The 14794-nt window shown below is 38.3% G+C and overlaps 1 protein-coding gene across 1 annotated transcript; it reads left to right on the top strand.

The window, feature by feature from the left end:
* Nucleotides 1-2483: 2483 nt before the first annotated feature.
* On the top strand, nt 2484-7240 carry LOC121390934 (mitochondrial ubiquitin ligase activator of nfkb 1-like). Its single transcript, XM_041522769.1, has 3 exons — nt 2484-2652; nt 3942-4147; nt 5390-7240. The coding sequence occupies exons 1-3, from the start codon at nt 2542-2544 to the stop codon at nt 6117-6119; spliced, it is 1047 nt and encodes a 348-aa protein (XP_041378703.1). The 5' UTR covers nt 2484-2541; the 3' UTR covers nt 6120-7240.
* Nucleotides 7241-14794: the final 7554 nt, after the last annotated feature.

The following is a 14794-nucleotide window of genomic DNA, read 5'->3' on the forward strand; positions in this document are numbered from 1 at the left end:
TGTTTTATTTAACTACGCACTCAACACATTTTATTTACGGTTATATGGCGTCGGACATATGGTTACGATCAAAAGGAATGTATTGAACTGCTGCTAATATGAAGATATGCTCAAAAAAGGGGTAGCCCGATTTGAACGTGATTGGTTATCCCTTATGTTATAGGGTGTATACCACTAAATGGAATCCTATAGACGACGATAGTAACCTATGTGACTAAAAAAAAGTGGGGGTTAAGCTTCTCATTTTAGACATATTATATATTATATATTATGTGTATTTGTGTGTCTATGAGTACCCTCTAGCTTCGCACAAAAATGTTCATGTTATTTACAGTAGGACCCCACACACGTTTCAAGCAGAATGGTAGTTGGTACACTGATACTAGTTGAAATTAAACGTCACGAATTTACTAACCAGATGAAAGAATATTTTATCACAAAACACATTCACATGTATTACCAATGGCAGGACTGGTAACCTCAGATGTGGAATGAAACGTTGGGTGCACCACAAACTTTTACTTTTATTAGCGTTACAGAACGTTCTATTCGTTACATATTGATAAAAAATAAAAAAAATAAAAAATCCACCCTCCCCCTCTAACGCTTTGTAACCCAGTCTTAGAGAATATCCTCAAGTTCGGGAAAAAACAATAGGAAATTTCGGGCAAATGAGCTGGCCTGAACACTTTTCACCGTGAAGTTTCATCATTCTTCCCACAATATTAGTTGTAATCTAGCAGCTGTGTACATCTGTGAAAGTGTTTAACTATGTGTCGTATCAAGGGATCTTTTTAAACACCAACCCACAGGATAGCACATTCCACGGCCTTTGATATACCACAGGGGCGGCGCAGACGGTACGGCCATGGCCGTACCACTTTTATGTCTGTGGGGGGGGGGGGGCAGGGGGGACGCGTCCCCCTCACTTTTCAACGCCGGGGGACAATCTATATAAATGTCCCCCCCCCCACTTTTTCGTTTAACACACACACACGTCCCCCCCCCCCCCCCCCCCCCCCACACACACTTTTAAAGCCGGATTGATGCCCATGTGTGTGTGGGTTATATTTGTTATATCTGTGAAAATGTCCTTACAAGTAATTTGAAAGGCGAGTCTGGCAACCACGAGCCGTGCCACTATTTTTTACACTGTGCCACCCCTGTGCCAGTCGTGGCTAGAACGAGATATAGTACATGTGCATCTTTGGTGCAATCTAAAGCCCTGACATTAGCCAAATATTATATGTACTATAATATATCACATTAATGAAGAAATACCTTTGAACAGTTGATGATATCCATGGTATCAGTTGTTAGGTAATTTAACTCCATTAACACCCTCACCTCACCCCACCCCCCACCCCACCCAACTGAAATCTCATTGATAATACACACACAGTAAGTTTATTCTGATTAATAACAATAATAAACAAAAACACTGAATGTAAAACATTACTGGAATATATAAAATAGAAATCTACCTGTATGTGGTAGATGATGGATTAATACACGATTATATATTCATTTTTAATTTTTGGTCTCTACTAAAGTATGTGTTTACATATCTGAAACAGGCGTCAACAAAAAAACAACAAAAACAAACAAACTACGTGATATATTATATTCACATATTATTACAATCTAATTAAAATTAGCTCTACTATTACATGTGGTAGTAGACCAGTAGAGCTAATTTTAATCAGATTGGTATTATTAATATTGTGTCACGTTTACAAACGATTAACTATGCAGCGTTATTTGTAGTCCGATACATGTCAGAAACTCAGTTGAAAGAAAGAAAGAAAGAAATGTTTTATTTAACGACGCACTCAACACATTTTGTTTACGGTTATATGGCGTCAGACATATGGTTAAGGACCACACAGATTTTGAGAGGAAACCCGCTGTCGCCACTACATGGGCTACTCTTTCCGATTAGCAGCAAGGGATCTTTTATTTGCGCTTCTCACAGGCAGGATAGCACAAACCATGGCCTTTGTTGAACCAGTTATGGATCACTGGTCGGTGCAAGTGGTTTACACCTACTCATTGAGCCTTGCGGAGCACTCGCTCAGGATTTGGAGTCGGTATCTGGATTAAAAATCCCATGCCTCGACTGGGATCCGAACCCAGTACCTACCAGCCTATATACCGATGGCCTAACCACGACGCCACCGAAGCCGGTAAACTCAGTTGACGGCAGGTGTATCGGACTATGTAGGTACGTCAAAATATCGGAATAAGTACAGATTAGAAGAAAAACCACATTGAAATACGCTAATTATAGCGTTCAGTTACAAAACTGATTTGTATTACTTGATATTTTTATTAAATGCTCGTTACAATAACAGAGATCTATATTTGGAATAATTTACAAATATAGTAAGGTATTACTTGTTCATATTTATATTTATTTCCCGCGGAAAAATTAAGACTTACGAAAAAGGGCGTGGCTTAATGTTATATCCTGCTGGCTACGATTAAATATTTCCGCAAAAGGATACAAGTGGCTTTATTCTCTAATTTGTATTTGTCATAATGGATGGTGAACTTGCTAATGTTGCTGTTGGCCTCGGCGTGTCTGCTGCACTTTACTGGTTATCTCACAAATTATATGAAAGCAATTACGCAACAGCTAAGGAAATCCAGGTAAGTATAGAATTGCTAAATTGGGGATGGGGGCCTGTTTCGGGATATGAAAGTCTAGATCTAGTATTTTATTCATTGTGCTCAGCGGATGCGGGGGTGAAAGTCTTAGAGACCTGAAGACCCTTTCTAGGCCACGAAAGTAGGTTTAAGACTCCGTCTGTAGAAAGTATGTATGTCTTGAAAACATAGCTGTGGGCATGCCCCCATTATTAATCACATTTGGATTAATTTACAAACAAGTTTAAAGTTTGTTTAACACCACTAGAGCACATTGATTTATTCATCATTACCTATTGGATGTAAAATATTTGGTAATGTTGACATAATAATATAGTCTTGGAGAGAAAACCTGCTACATTTTTTACTAATGCAGAAAGGGATCTTTCATATGCACTTTCCCACAGACAGGAAAGTACATACCACAGCCTTTGACCAGTTGTGGCGCACTACTTGGAACGAGCAAAACCCAATAATATTGTGTTGGTAGTCCATCAATAATTTTATTTGCACAGTAAACTATACAAGTTTAGCTTGATTTATTCATGAAAACATCACATCCAGTGACCCTAAAATCAAGAAATTGTTTTTAATGCTCTTACATCGACATCAACGTCGTCCAGTCTGATATCATTTCAATAATCATTCTAATTATACCTTCCATTCTGATCTTACAAAGTGCGTTAGTGCGTGTAGTATATATACGCGTTTTCTTTCATTGTAGGGGCGAGACGTAGCCCAGTTTTAAAGCGTCCACTTGATGCGCGGTAAGTCTGGGATCGATCCCCGTCGGTGGGCCCACTGGTCTATTTCTCGTTCCAGCCAGTGCACCACGACTGGTATATCAAAGGCCGTGGTATGTACTATCCTGTCTGTGAGATGGTGCATGTAAAAGATCCCTTGCTACTAACGGAAAAAATGTAACGGGTTTTCTTTCTATGACTATATGTCAAAATTACCAAATGTTTGACATCCAATAGCCAATGATTAACAAATTAATGTGCTATAGTGGTGTCGTTAAACAAAACAAACACATTTTTTTCATTGTTGAAGGTGTTAAAGACTGTTATATTTTCAAAACAAACTTATCTGTAAGCTCCTTTACCAAATGTACACCGAGCACAGAGACCACTCTGAAAGCTCATTCCACTATACTATATTTAGTAACGTTCCGAGTGACATCCCACGTTTTAAGCCCAGTAGTAATGTCACCTGGTACACAAGTTCTGTGTAATATATTATTAGTAACATATTTGTTTATTTGTGCATGTGTATACTCTTCTTTACTTCAGTCTACTGAAGTTTTTGCTGTTGGTGAAGACCTATTTCGTCGGCTAAAGGAAGTGGACGGTAACTCTATTGCCTATGCTACCGTTGAAGGTGTTGTCTATCCAACCTACCAGAATCAGATACTGCAGAGTAAACACAGCCCACTAGACGGGGTTATCAGGCATTGGCTGGTTGTGGAACACAAGTCAAAGAAGGAGAAGGAAAAATGGTGAGTTCAGGTCCAAGTCCAAACGCTTTTCCATGCCCACATCCATTGGGTTCTGGCATATCCACCCGGGGTCCCGTCTCTGGTATGACATACAAGTACACACCCAGGGTAGAGGTGAGTTCCGGTCATTCAGACTCTTTATAAGGGATCCGGGCCCATGCTTAAAAAATGTTTAGAGTCCAGACTCAATCTCTAATGACCTCACACTCATACACTTTGTATGGCGTTGTTATGACATTACTATCTCAGACTCTATTAAAGAGAGTCTCGAGCCTAGACTAAAAGTTTTATAAGCACCAGGCCTGGATGCAGCTGAACAACAGAGCAGCTGTGGTAAAGACATATTAGATCATACTTTACGGGGAGGGAGATCGGAAAGACATCACTCAGATTTTGTTTTTAATTTCCCCTGAGTTTAGCAAGCACTGTGTTGCATAAAAAGTATTAAAGTATTGAAGAAGTCAGAAAAATCAACCGCATACATGTTTATAGAGAGAAGCACTTAATCCATCTCAAACAGTACCCCCCAAACCCCGTCCCCCAACCCCCTCCCAAAAAAACCCCCAACAAAAACAAAACAAACAAAACAAACAATAAAACAAACACCCCTCAAAACCCCCACCCCAAACCCAACCATCAACAACAAAACAAACAAAAAACTAAACAAAACAAAAACAAGACAGAGCTTTTAAATGTTCAAACTTTGCCATGAAAAATGCTCAACATTCCCTTCTGTGTGTGTGTGGGTGGGGTGGGGTGGGGTGGGGTGGGGTGGGGTGGGGGGGGGCTACTCCTCGGACTGTAGTCACCAGAGGCGGGTCTAGGAGAAGGGGCAGGGGCCCGCCCCCCTAAATTTTGCGATAGTTATAATTTTATTATATATTAATTTTTTTAAATATTTTTACGATCCCCCTCTAAACCTCCCCCAAAGTTCCCTTGGCATTCCATCTCATATCACTGGGGCACCCCATAAATGGATATTTTGGATCCGCCACTGGTCACACTAGTATATACATAACATATATATTAGTATTGATGCCCAAAATCACGATAGATGATTTGTATGTAAATATCTTGCAAAATGAGGATTCATTAAAATACTATAGAAAAGTTAAATATGACGGAACAAGTGTAATGGTGTGATTTAAGAATTAATATATACATTACCCCTAATAGTAGTGAACAGTCAATATGTACATTAAATATTATATACATGTATTTTCATTTTGTTTTATTTCATAGGCATGATGGACAGCAAATTGTTACTGACACGCTTCAGAGTGTACCATTTGTACTTGCCAATCCCGTTAACTCTGAACAGAAAGTTCATATCACCAAAGCCTTGGCAGCTAATTTCATATTAGATACGTTGACTATAACATTTAACCAGTATAACCCACAGCACCCCAATTTAATTCTAGCTGATATTGCACGTGCTGTTGGCGAGTACACTAAAGGATTTCAAGAAAGAGAAAAAATGCTTTTGGTTGGTACAAATCTTGTTGGAATTGGAAAAGTGTGCCTTGAGAACAGTCAAGTGAAGCTAGTTCCCCCTTCCCAAGGCCGCTACATTTTGTCCAGACTGAATCGAAATGGAATCATTGCAGTATATGAATCCAGGTGGTTTATTTATGAGGTCATCGCCATCATTTTCGGATTAATAAGCACAAGGCTAGCATTTTGTCTTGTTTGCAAACTTGTAAAAAGGTTCATTCAACGCATTAAAGGCAAACGGAAAAGAAAAAAATCCGACGAAATTCGAGCGACTACTCGTGCTACGCCTGTGAGTGATGCTGCCGAAGCTGATCCCTCCACGTGTGTCATCTGTGTGAGTCGCCCCACGGACGTCGTGGTGTTGGACTGCGGCCACGTGTGTATGTGCTCGCAGTGTGCTCGGATTCTACCAGAGCCAAAGCTGTGTCCAATGTGTAGAGCTCTTGTCAAACGCTTTGTTCCACTGTACAGATCCTAGATAGCAGTATACAGTTAGATCCACTGTGTATCCCTTCGTTAAAGAAATGTTCTTCTTGTTGTTTTTTTACATACTGTAACTGATATTGTTACTTTATTTACGTGTCTATATCCAAAAGAGGTCCAGGCACGTCCACCCCACGTACGATCTCCCGCAAGTCCCAGTGGCTGGGCATCGGTCAAAAGGTGTTTTTAATTTATAGCAACAATTTTGACTTTATACCAAAATGGAAGGGCTTGATTTAGATGGCGTGTCCAAAAAATATAAATTTTAGACGGGCAGTCCAAAAGACAAACTATTTAATCTAAATATTTAATTATATATTTTTAGGCCCAGGAGGATTAGGCGGAGAGAGTTGGGCCTTAAGCCACGGAAAGGTTATTAAATTATTTATTTGAGGGTAAAGCCGGTCCCATCGAAGGCATCAGTGTGGAGGATGGGAAGGGGAGGGGGAGGGAGAGGCTAGTTGATCCAAGCTATCCTGCGGCCGAAACCACCTACGCCTAACTCCCCCTATTACCAGCCTCCTCCATACCACACCCACCTTCCAACCGTTATGGATAAAAAGAAGAGATTGACTCGGGGAAGGTTCAAGATTCGTCTGAAAGTTGCAGATATCAATGATCTTTGTGCTGGTTTGCAAGTAAATGTTCTCAGGAACTGTGGGTTAGATGTGGTGTTGCAGAGGCATAAGAATATCTACCACAGGCATCGTTAGTTTTGGAGAAGTTGAATCTTTTTTTTTTAAAAAGCATTACTCTATATAACTATAGAAAACTACCCCCACCCCCACCCCAGGAACAAAGGCGGGCCCAACATTAATGACCTTGATAAATTAGATAAACCATTTGTTGACCTTTACATATATGAAGACTATTCCGTTACAGCATTTTTGGAAGTAGATGATTTCTATTTGTTTTTTTAAATTGGCTCAATATTTTTCTTTTGGTTTCTGCTCTCAGGCCCCAGGGGTGGGGGTCAGAACGACCAAATTCACAAATTGGTTTCTCAGTGTGACAAAGAACCTTCCCACAAAATGTGGTTAGAATTAGTTCAGTAGTCTTTGAGAAGAAGTCCAAAATGTACGACGAAAACGAATCAGAATAAAAACATTATTATTATTTTCTTTTTGCATTGTTCATTTAACACAATAAATTATTTGGTTTGGCTTCAATCTAATTAAAATTAGCTCCACTATTACACCAATCAAAACCTTACTTGCAGAACCCTGCCAGTGATTTAAAACTAACAACACTGCGTAGTCCCCAATGAATGTCCAGGTAACAGTTCGTCTGTAAATAGTAATTTAAATATTGACCAATCACACTTCGCCTTTTATAACGTTATTTGGGAGCATACAAATTCTAAAAATATCGGGTGAGTCTATTTTAGTGGCCGCAGTACAGCGAACCATACCAATACGTACTGGATGGGTTATCAGTCTTCAATTTTACATTAAAAATTATTTATTTATTTATAAAAAAACCCAAACTAAATCAGTCTTCAGTTTTACATTACAAATTATTTATTTTATAAAATAAAACATGTTTTACGGCATTCGTAATTCACACGAAACATGTCGTATACCCTCAGGATAATTCGGAATGTTTTCAAATTATTTTTAAATCATTGGCATGATTCTGCAAGTAAGGTTTTGATCAATCTAATTAAAATTAGCTCCACTATTACATGTGGATCTAAAAACAGCCAGTTGGAGCTCATGTCCACCAATCAAAACCTTACTTGCAGAATCCTGCCAGTGATTTAAAACTAACAACACTGCGTAGTCCCCAATGTCCAGGTAACATTTCGTCTGTAAATAATAATTTAAATATTGACCAATCACACTTCGCCTTTTATAACGTTATTTGGGAGCATACAAATTCTAAAAATATCGGGCGAGTCTATTTTAGTGGCCGCAGTACAGCGAACCATACCAATACGTACGGGGTGGGTTATCAGTCTTCAATTTTACATTAAATTATTTATTTATTTATAAAATTAAAAAAATCTAAATCAGTCTTCAGTTTTACATTACAAATTATTTATTTTATAAAATAAAACATGTTTTAAAGCATTCGTCATTCACACGAAACATGTCGTATACCCTCAGGATAATTCGGAATGTTTTCAAATTATTTTTAAATCACTGGCAGGATTCTGCAAGTAAGGTTTTGATTGGTGGACATGAGCTCCAACTGGCTGTCTTTAGATCCACATGTAATAGTGGAGCTAATTTTAATTAGATTGGGTTTTGATTGGTGGGCATGAGCTCCAACTGGCTGCTGTTAGATCCACATGTAATAGTGGAGCTCATTTTAATTAGATTGGTTTGGCTTCGTGGAAAGATGTCAACGGTTTTATAATTTCAAGTGACTTGTTTCATCATCATTTGATGATGAACAAAATGTTATGGGGCGTTTTCTCCCAAGAGCTTATAAACAAACTCGCATTAGTGCACAGACCGACTAGATCCAGGCCTAAGGCGCAAAATGTTACGGGGCGGAAAAATCTTCCAACAATTAAACAAAACAAAACAAAACTTACTTTTTCACTAAGGGGCTTTGTAAATATAAAAACATTCTAATAATCGGAATGTGCTTTTGGATAGGATCGATGCCACCTATCATCCAATTGTTAAAAATTATTATTGGAAAGGCCTACAAATTGTAGTGATACGCTGACATGTATAGATGTCTTTAAGTAACGGAGTTGCTCAAATAATTACAGAAGGTATTTACAGACATAATCCCAATTCGGGATTAGCTCAGTCGGTAGAGCGCTCACCTTTAGGTTCTTGGATCACAGGATCGAATCTTCTCGGTCGACCAGGCTACCATTGGGCTTTTTTCTGCTCCAGCCAGCGCCCCACGACTGGCGTACCAAAGGTCGTGGTATGTACTGTCCTATCTGTGGGACATATAAAAGATCCTGTGCTGCTTTTTCGGCAGCGGGTTTCCTCACTCATTATCTTTTTAAAAAATATTCGCCCAGTAGGCTACTCACCACTGTTTTACTCTGTTTTGCATTGCTTTAAGTAGCACTGGTAAATCTCATTGGTTACTTATTAGACTTGCTGAACAGCAATTTAAACAGAAATTTAAATAATAATAATAATATTAATTTTGACTCTCTTGTCCACTGCAAAAATAAAAGTCATTACAATTTATAAAAACAATCCAAATGATCCATTCACCCTCCCACTCACATCCAAATTTGTTTTTAGATTATTGGATTTTTTTTTATATTTACAAAACCCCTAAATAGAATCTACTCTTTATGCCAGATCCACCCTTCCCCACCCACCTCCAGCCGCTGATGTTTAGTCGCCTATCTCTAAATTATACTGCTAAGTAGTAGAATATACTCTTTATGCCAAATTAATCCCCCACATCCAGCCGCTGATGTTCAGTCGCTTATCTCTAAATTCTTCTGCTAAGTAATAGAATATACTCCTTATGCCAAATTAATCCTTCATCTCCAGCCGCTGATGTTTAACCGCCTATCTCTAAATTCTTCTGCTAAGTAGTAGAATATACTCCTTATGCCAAATTCATCCCTCATCTTCAGCCGCTGATGTTTAGTCGCCTATCTCTAAATTCTACTGCTAAGTAGTAGAATATACTCTTTATGCCAAATTCATCCGCCCTCCCCCACCTCTGCTGCTCATGTTCATAGGCATTTTCCACATAATATGCTCTATTATATATATGATCATCCACCCATCCCTAGGGAAGGGGGGAGGGGGGGGGGGGGAGCATTTGACCCTTCCTGGACTTAGACCTGATTTTGTTTTTGACTTATATTCGTCAGTTAAAGTATGTGTTAGCTTTATTTATCTATGACTAACATTTACCAACATTTGCCATGATGAGTTTTACTTGTAGAAAGAATGAAATTGCATTTTTGAACAACACTTTTCCAAATAATTATTGTACGCGCCAACATGTCCCCAACCTGGACTCCCCTCTAGAATTGACGGAATTGCGTCTACCAAACGAAAGAAAGAAAGGAATGTTTTAGTTGACGACGCACTCAACACATTTTAAGTACGGTTATATAATGTCGGACCACAAAGATTAATAATGAGAGAGGAAACCTGCTGCTGCCACGTAATGATCATGGATTACTCTTTCCGATTAGCAGCAAACGATCTTTTATATTCAGTATCCCACAAAACAGGATAGTAGATACCACAACTTTTGTAGGAGCACTGGCTGGAACTAGAAACGACCCAATGGGTCCCAATGGATCCTAGACCAGCCGTGCACCAGACGAGCGCCCCGTACTACATGTTAGTACAAAGTCCTTATGAGTAATTCGACTGTTTGTTATTCACGAATTTTGTCATTGTAACTGTAACGAATTATTTGATTGTATCGTACAGTTATTCATTGTAAATAATTATTTTCTTTGATCCAACAATTTTGGTACATGACTATTCAACGTATACAAATAGTACACATCGTAAAAATGCATTTAAAATTGTTGCATTTGTCAGTATTTGTAATGATGAATTTTACTTGTAGAATGCAGGAAAATTCATTTAATAACATCTTGTTTTCAAAAAATTTTGGGGGATCATGTCCAAATATTGACTTACTTTCGCCATGCTTTAATATTAAATGCCAACATATCTTGCCCCATTTTCTTATAAATACATACTTTTTATCTACAGTTGACTTTTACCTCAAACGTTTTACTAGGCTTAAGTTTCCGGTTTAGAGGGGCATCACTGTAAGGTCTATTACATGTAACATTCTTACACACCCGTTGGTTAGAACATTATTCGTTATTTTTGATAACACATATAGTGTTAACACACATACGTGCGATATCATTTTAAAGACATACGACAGGCTGCTCCTAGATGATGACCAGGTCTCCAATGCCATACCATCCAATGAAAAAAAGCACGGTCGAATCGATCACTCTGTGACGTACAAGTTAACCTAAAATTGACTTGTCTGTGACGCACAAGTTAACTATATATAAGCGCTAGGGCTGTCTGTACATAGGTTTTAGTTGGAAAAGGTGTTTATATTTATTTTAAAACGGTTTTCTGAAGATATGTAAGACATAGAATACTACATTCGTGTCCGTTGGATACCATTTATCTTACAACTTGTTGTTTAAAAATGTATCCAACTTGCTTTTGCTCGTTAGCTATGTTTTTAAACAACTATTTGTAAGATAAACGGTATCTAACGGCCGCTCATGTAGTATTCTCTATATATGGCATAATACTTGATTAACAAGAGAGCCATGGGCTTAAATGGTCAGGTGAATAAATTGTTGATCCCATCTACCATACTCATGGAGTGCACAACACCAATAGTTTCCTGAAGGGTCAGCAAAGTTAAAGTCTGTTGTTATTTAACGACACCACTAGAGCACATTAATTAATCATCGGCTATTGAATGTCAAACGTTTGGTCATTTTGACATAAGTCATCAGAGGAAACTCGTTACATTGTTCCCAGTGCAGCAAGGGATTTTTTATATGTACTTTCCCACAGACAGGAAGGGTCAGCATGATCAAATTCATGATTTTGTTTCTCAATGGGTCAAGGAAGCTTCCCACCAAATTAAGTTGAAAATGGTCTTATACCTCGAACGCATGTACATGTTTACTCATGTAAGCAAATTTACTCATGTAAGTAAATATACTTATGTGAGTATATATGTCATGCGAACGCATTTGCTCACGTGAGTAAAATTACTCCAGGAGTAAATTTGCATGTGGTCCAGAGGTCATGCAAAAGTATATTTACTCAAAACAAAATTTGCTTCATTTTGTCATGCAAACGCTTAGTAAAAATACTCTAATGAGTATTACTATTTTAATACATTTGAGATTCTGAAGCTGGTTTTTTTTTTAATCATCATCAGACCAGATGTAGGTTTTATAAGCATTATTTTTAGTAAGAAACTGTCTTGACATTTGAAAAACATTTTCCCTGCATGAGTTTTGTTAAAAACTCTTAATACAGCTGGTTTAAGTTTCATGCGCTTTATAGGGTTAGGTGTTAAAATGGCTACAAAATCAAAATCTACCTCAAAACGGTAACGAAAATGAACCGATTTTGAAATTTTAACTGTTCTAAATGTATGGAAGGAATTGAACATTAAAGGAAATTTTATGATCCAAAAGTCAACAAGTAAAACCTTTATAAAACTTTGTCGTCTGCCCTGGAGGATGTTGGTTTCGAAAAATCTGCAGAATAGTGCAAGATTAAAATGCATACTTTGAAACGCACCTATCGAAACTGCAAAAATAAACTGAATAAGAGTTTTGATAAACTTGATGAATACCAGTAAAATCGACCAGCTACATCTCCCATTGAATCATTAACCATAGCCAAAGGTTATGAATCTGATGAAGGAAGTGATATTGGTGAAGAAAATGGTGTTCACAATGACCAAGGTCTAGCACTGGATAGTGACATTGAAGAGGATCCTATTGAATTGAGCATCATTAATGAAGCTTTGAAAGCATCAGACAAAAAGGCAAATAAACCAGTTACTGTACGATTTTGGTTTGTTTGTTTGTTTTGTTTAACGATACCACTAAAGCACACTGATTTATTAATCATCGACTATTGGATGTCAAACATATGGTCATTTTAGACACAGTCTTAGAGATGAAACCCGCTACATTTTTCCATTAGTAGCAAGGGATCTTTTATATGCACCATCCCACAGACTGGATAGCACATACCACGGCCTTTAATATACCAGTCGTGGTGCACTGGTTAGAGCGAGAAATAGCCCAATAGGCCCACCGACGGGGATCGATCCTAGACCGACCGCGCATCAAGCAAACGTTTTCCCATTGGGCTACGTCCCGCTCTGTACGAGTTTAGAAGCCAGTGCCTCGGAGGGTAGACCGGGTCACCGATAAGGACAACTGATACCTTTTTCTGGAAGAGACACTTTCTTCAGCCAATGTGGGAATGGGGTGAAATTCTCACCCTTGAAAAAGAGCTCAGACTTTGTCAACACTCCTGTACGCGCCCAGGCCAACCAATATTTATATCTCTGAATATGTACTTGTGGTCACACACACCCTGTTGGATGAGCGAATACCACCGTTTACTATTGAGATAATCACCGTGGGAGTCTTGCGGTCCAATATGAGAATGCGGCATCCATCAATCACCCCAGCAGTTATGAAAAAGCCATTTCTTTTGAAATCCACTTATGACTTCCTTCAGGTCGTCATCCTTAAAGGAAAACACAAATGCTCATCTATAAGGACATTTATTATGTCTTCACTGACATCATGGATACATTCTGATACTGTAGATTTTCCCACTCCAAGCAGATGTTCTACAGGTCTATACTCCGCGGTCGATGCCATCCTGTAGATGGCTATACCCACTCATGTTTGTAAGTCAAATGGTATACGAACCCAGTTTTCCTATGATTTCAAAACATCCGACAGTTTATTACAAACCGAATTAAAATATTCCTGTCCATTCGGAAATTGTCATACAACTGTTGTTGATCCTCTCCACCGTTTAGATTATCCCACCACGTGGACTGCCTAGCTTTTGCCCAGATATGTTTTTCTTGTGTTAATCCTACACCAAGTGCAACACATAGGCCCTACTTTGTATGGAAAATATCTTCTGACTTACTTGTGGTATGGTAACGACCTTTCCATCCTGGTCTTGGTAAATTTACTCACATGAGTAAATTTTGTGCATGCGTTTGGGGTACCTTACCTAAAACCCCGTTCACATGCACACATTTGCATACAAGAGTATGTGTTTAAATATATTTGCAAATTTGGAGACCTGAGTAAATGTGGTCATATGAACGCATTTGCATACATGAGTAAATATACTCGCATGTAATTTTGAATAAATTGCACCTAGTGAAGACCACATGGTACAAGTATTGCTTGAGTATTTCAGACTATTTTTGGTCATGTGTACGCACAGCAAAACTTGCTTACCTGAGAAAATGGTTAAAATTAGATTATTCACAGGCCATCTTCTTTTTATACAGTAGTGTAAACGCTTAGCAAATATAGTTTTGCACACGTGGGTAAAATATGTATATTTATTCATGAGTGTAAATTTTGGTCATGTAAACGGGGCTTAAAATCGAATACTTCTATCGTTCTATAGGCTATATACCCCAGCCCCAATACCTAATAAGTAATCGACCCAACACAAAGTATATAAACGAGAAAAGGTAACTGCAACATATAAAAAAGTTGTCAACAATGGCGTATAGATATTAAAACGTCTTTCTTTTTTACAAAATATATTTTCAGGGGGAGCATAACTCGACCTCTGTAAGCTTCACTCGCCACAGTCTAGACCCCCCCCCCCCCCCCCCCACACACACACCCCTGCATAAATTCCTGCACACACGCCTGAACATGTACACTAGTCAGGTTTCCCGTTTAAATTAATATATTGTGCATTCTACTATTCGATCTAGGCACAGAATACAAAAGTTGCAAAATTTACATGTATGTGTATATTGTGAGCTAAATATCTGTACGTTTACCAGCTTTAACAACCGTTTTACTAAAGGCAAAATGTTACATCAATCTTGATGCCTAAAACATTCGGAATGGTCTATTAGTAAATTAAAAAGAAATCACATTTCGTAAAATGATTCCAGTTTAACATTTATATTTACATTCTGTGATATGAG

This window comes from Gigantopelta aegis, chromosome 3 (genome assembly GCF_016097555.1).
Source record: "Gigantopelta aegis isolate Gae_Host chromosome 3, Gae_host_genome, whole genome shotgun sequence".
NCBI classification, from domain to species: Eukaryota; Metazoa; Mollusca; class Gastropoda; order Neomphalida; family Peltospiridae; genus Gigantopelta; species Gigantopelta aegis.

Excerpts from the sequence above, each read along its gene's own strand:
- LOC121390934 (XM_041522769.1), top strand. The coding sequence starts at position 2,542 with ATGGATGGTGAACTTGCTAATGTTGCTGTTGGCCTCGGCGTGTCTGCT. Across the intron at positions 2,653-3,941 it reads CAACAGCTAAGGAAATCCAG|TCTACTGAAGTTTTTGCTGT; the intron begins GTAAGTATAGAA and ends TCTTTACTTCAG. Across the intron at positions 4,148-5,389 it reads AAGAAGGAGAAGGAAAAATG|GCATGATGGACAGCAAATTG; the intron begins GTGAGTTCAGGT and ends TTTATTTCATAG.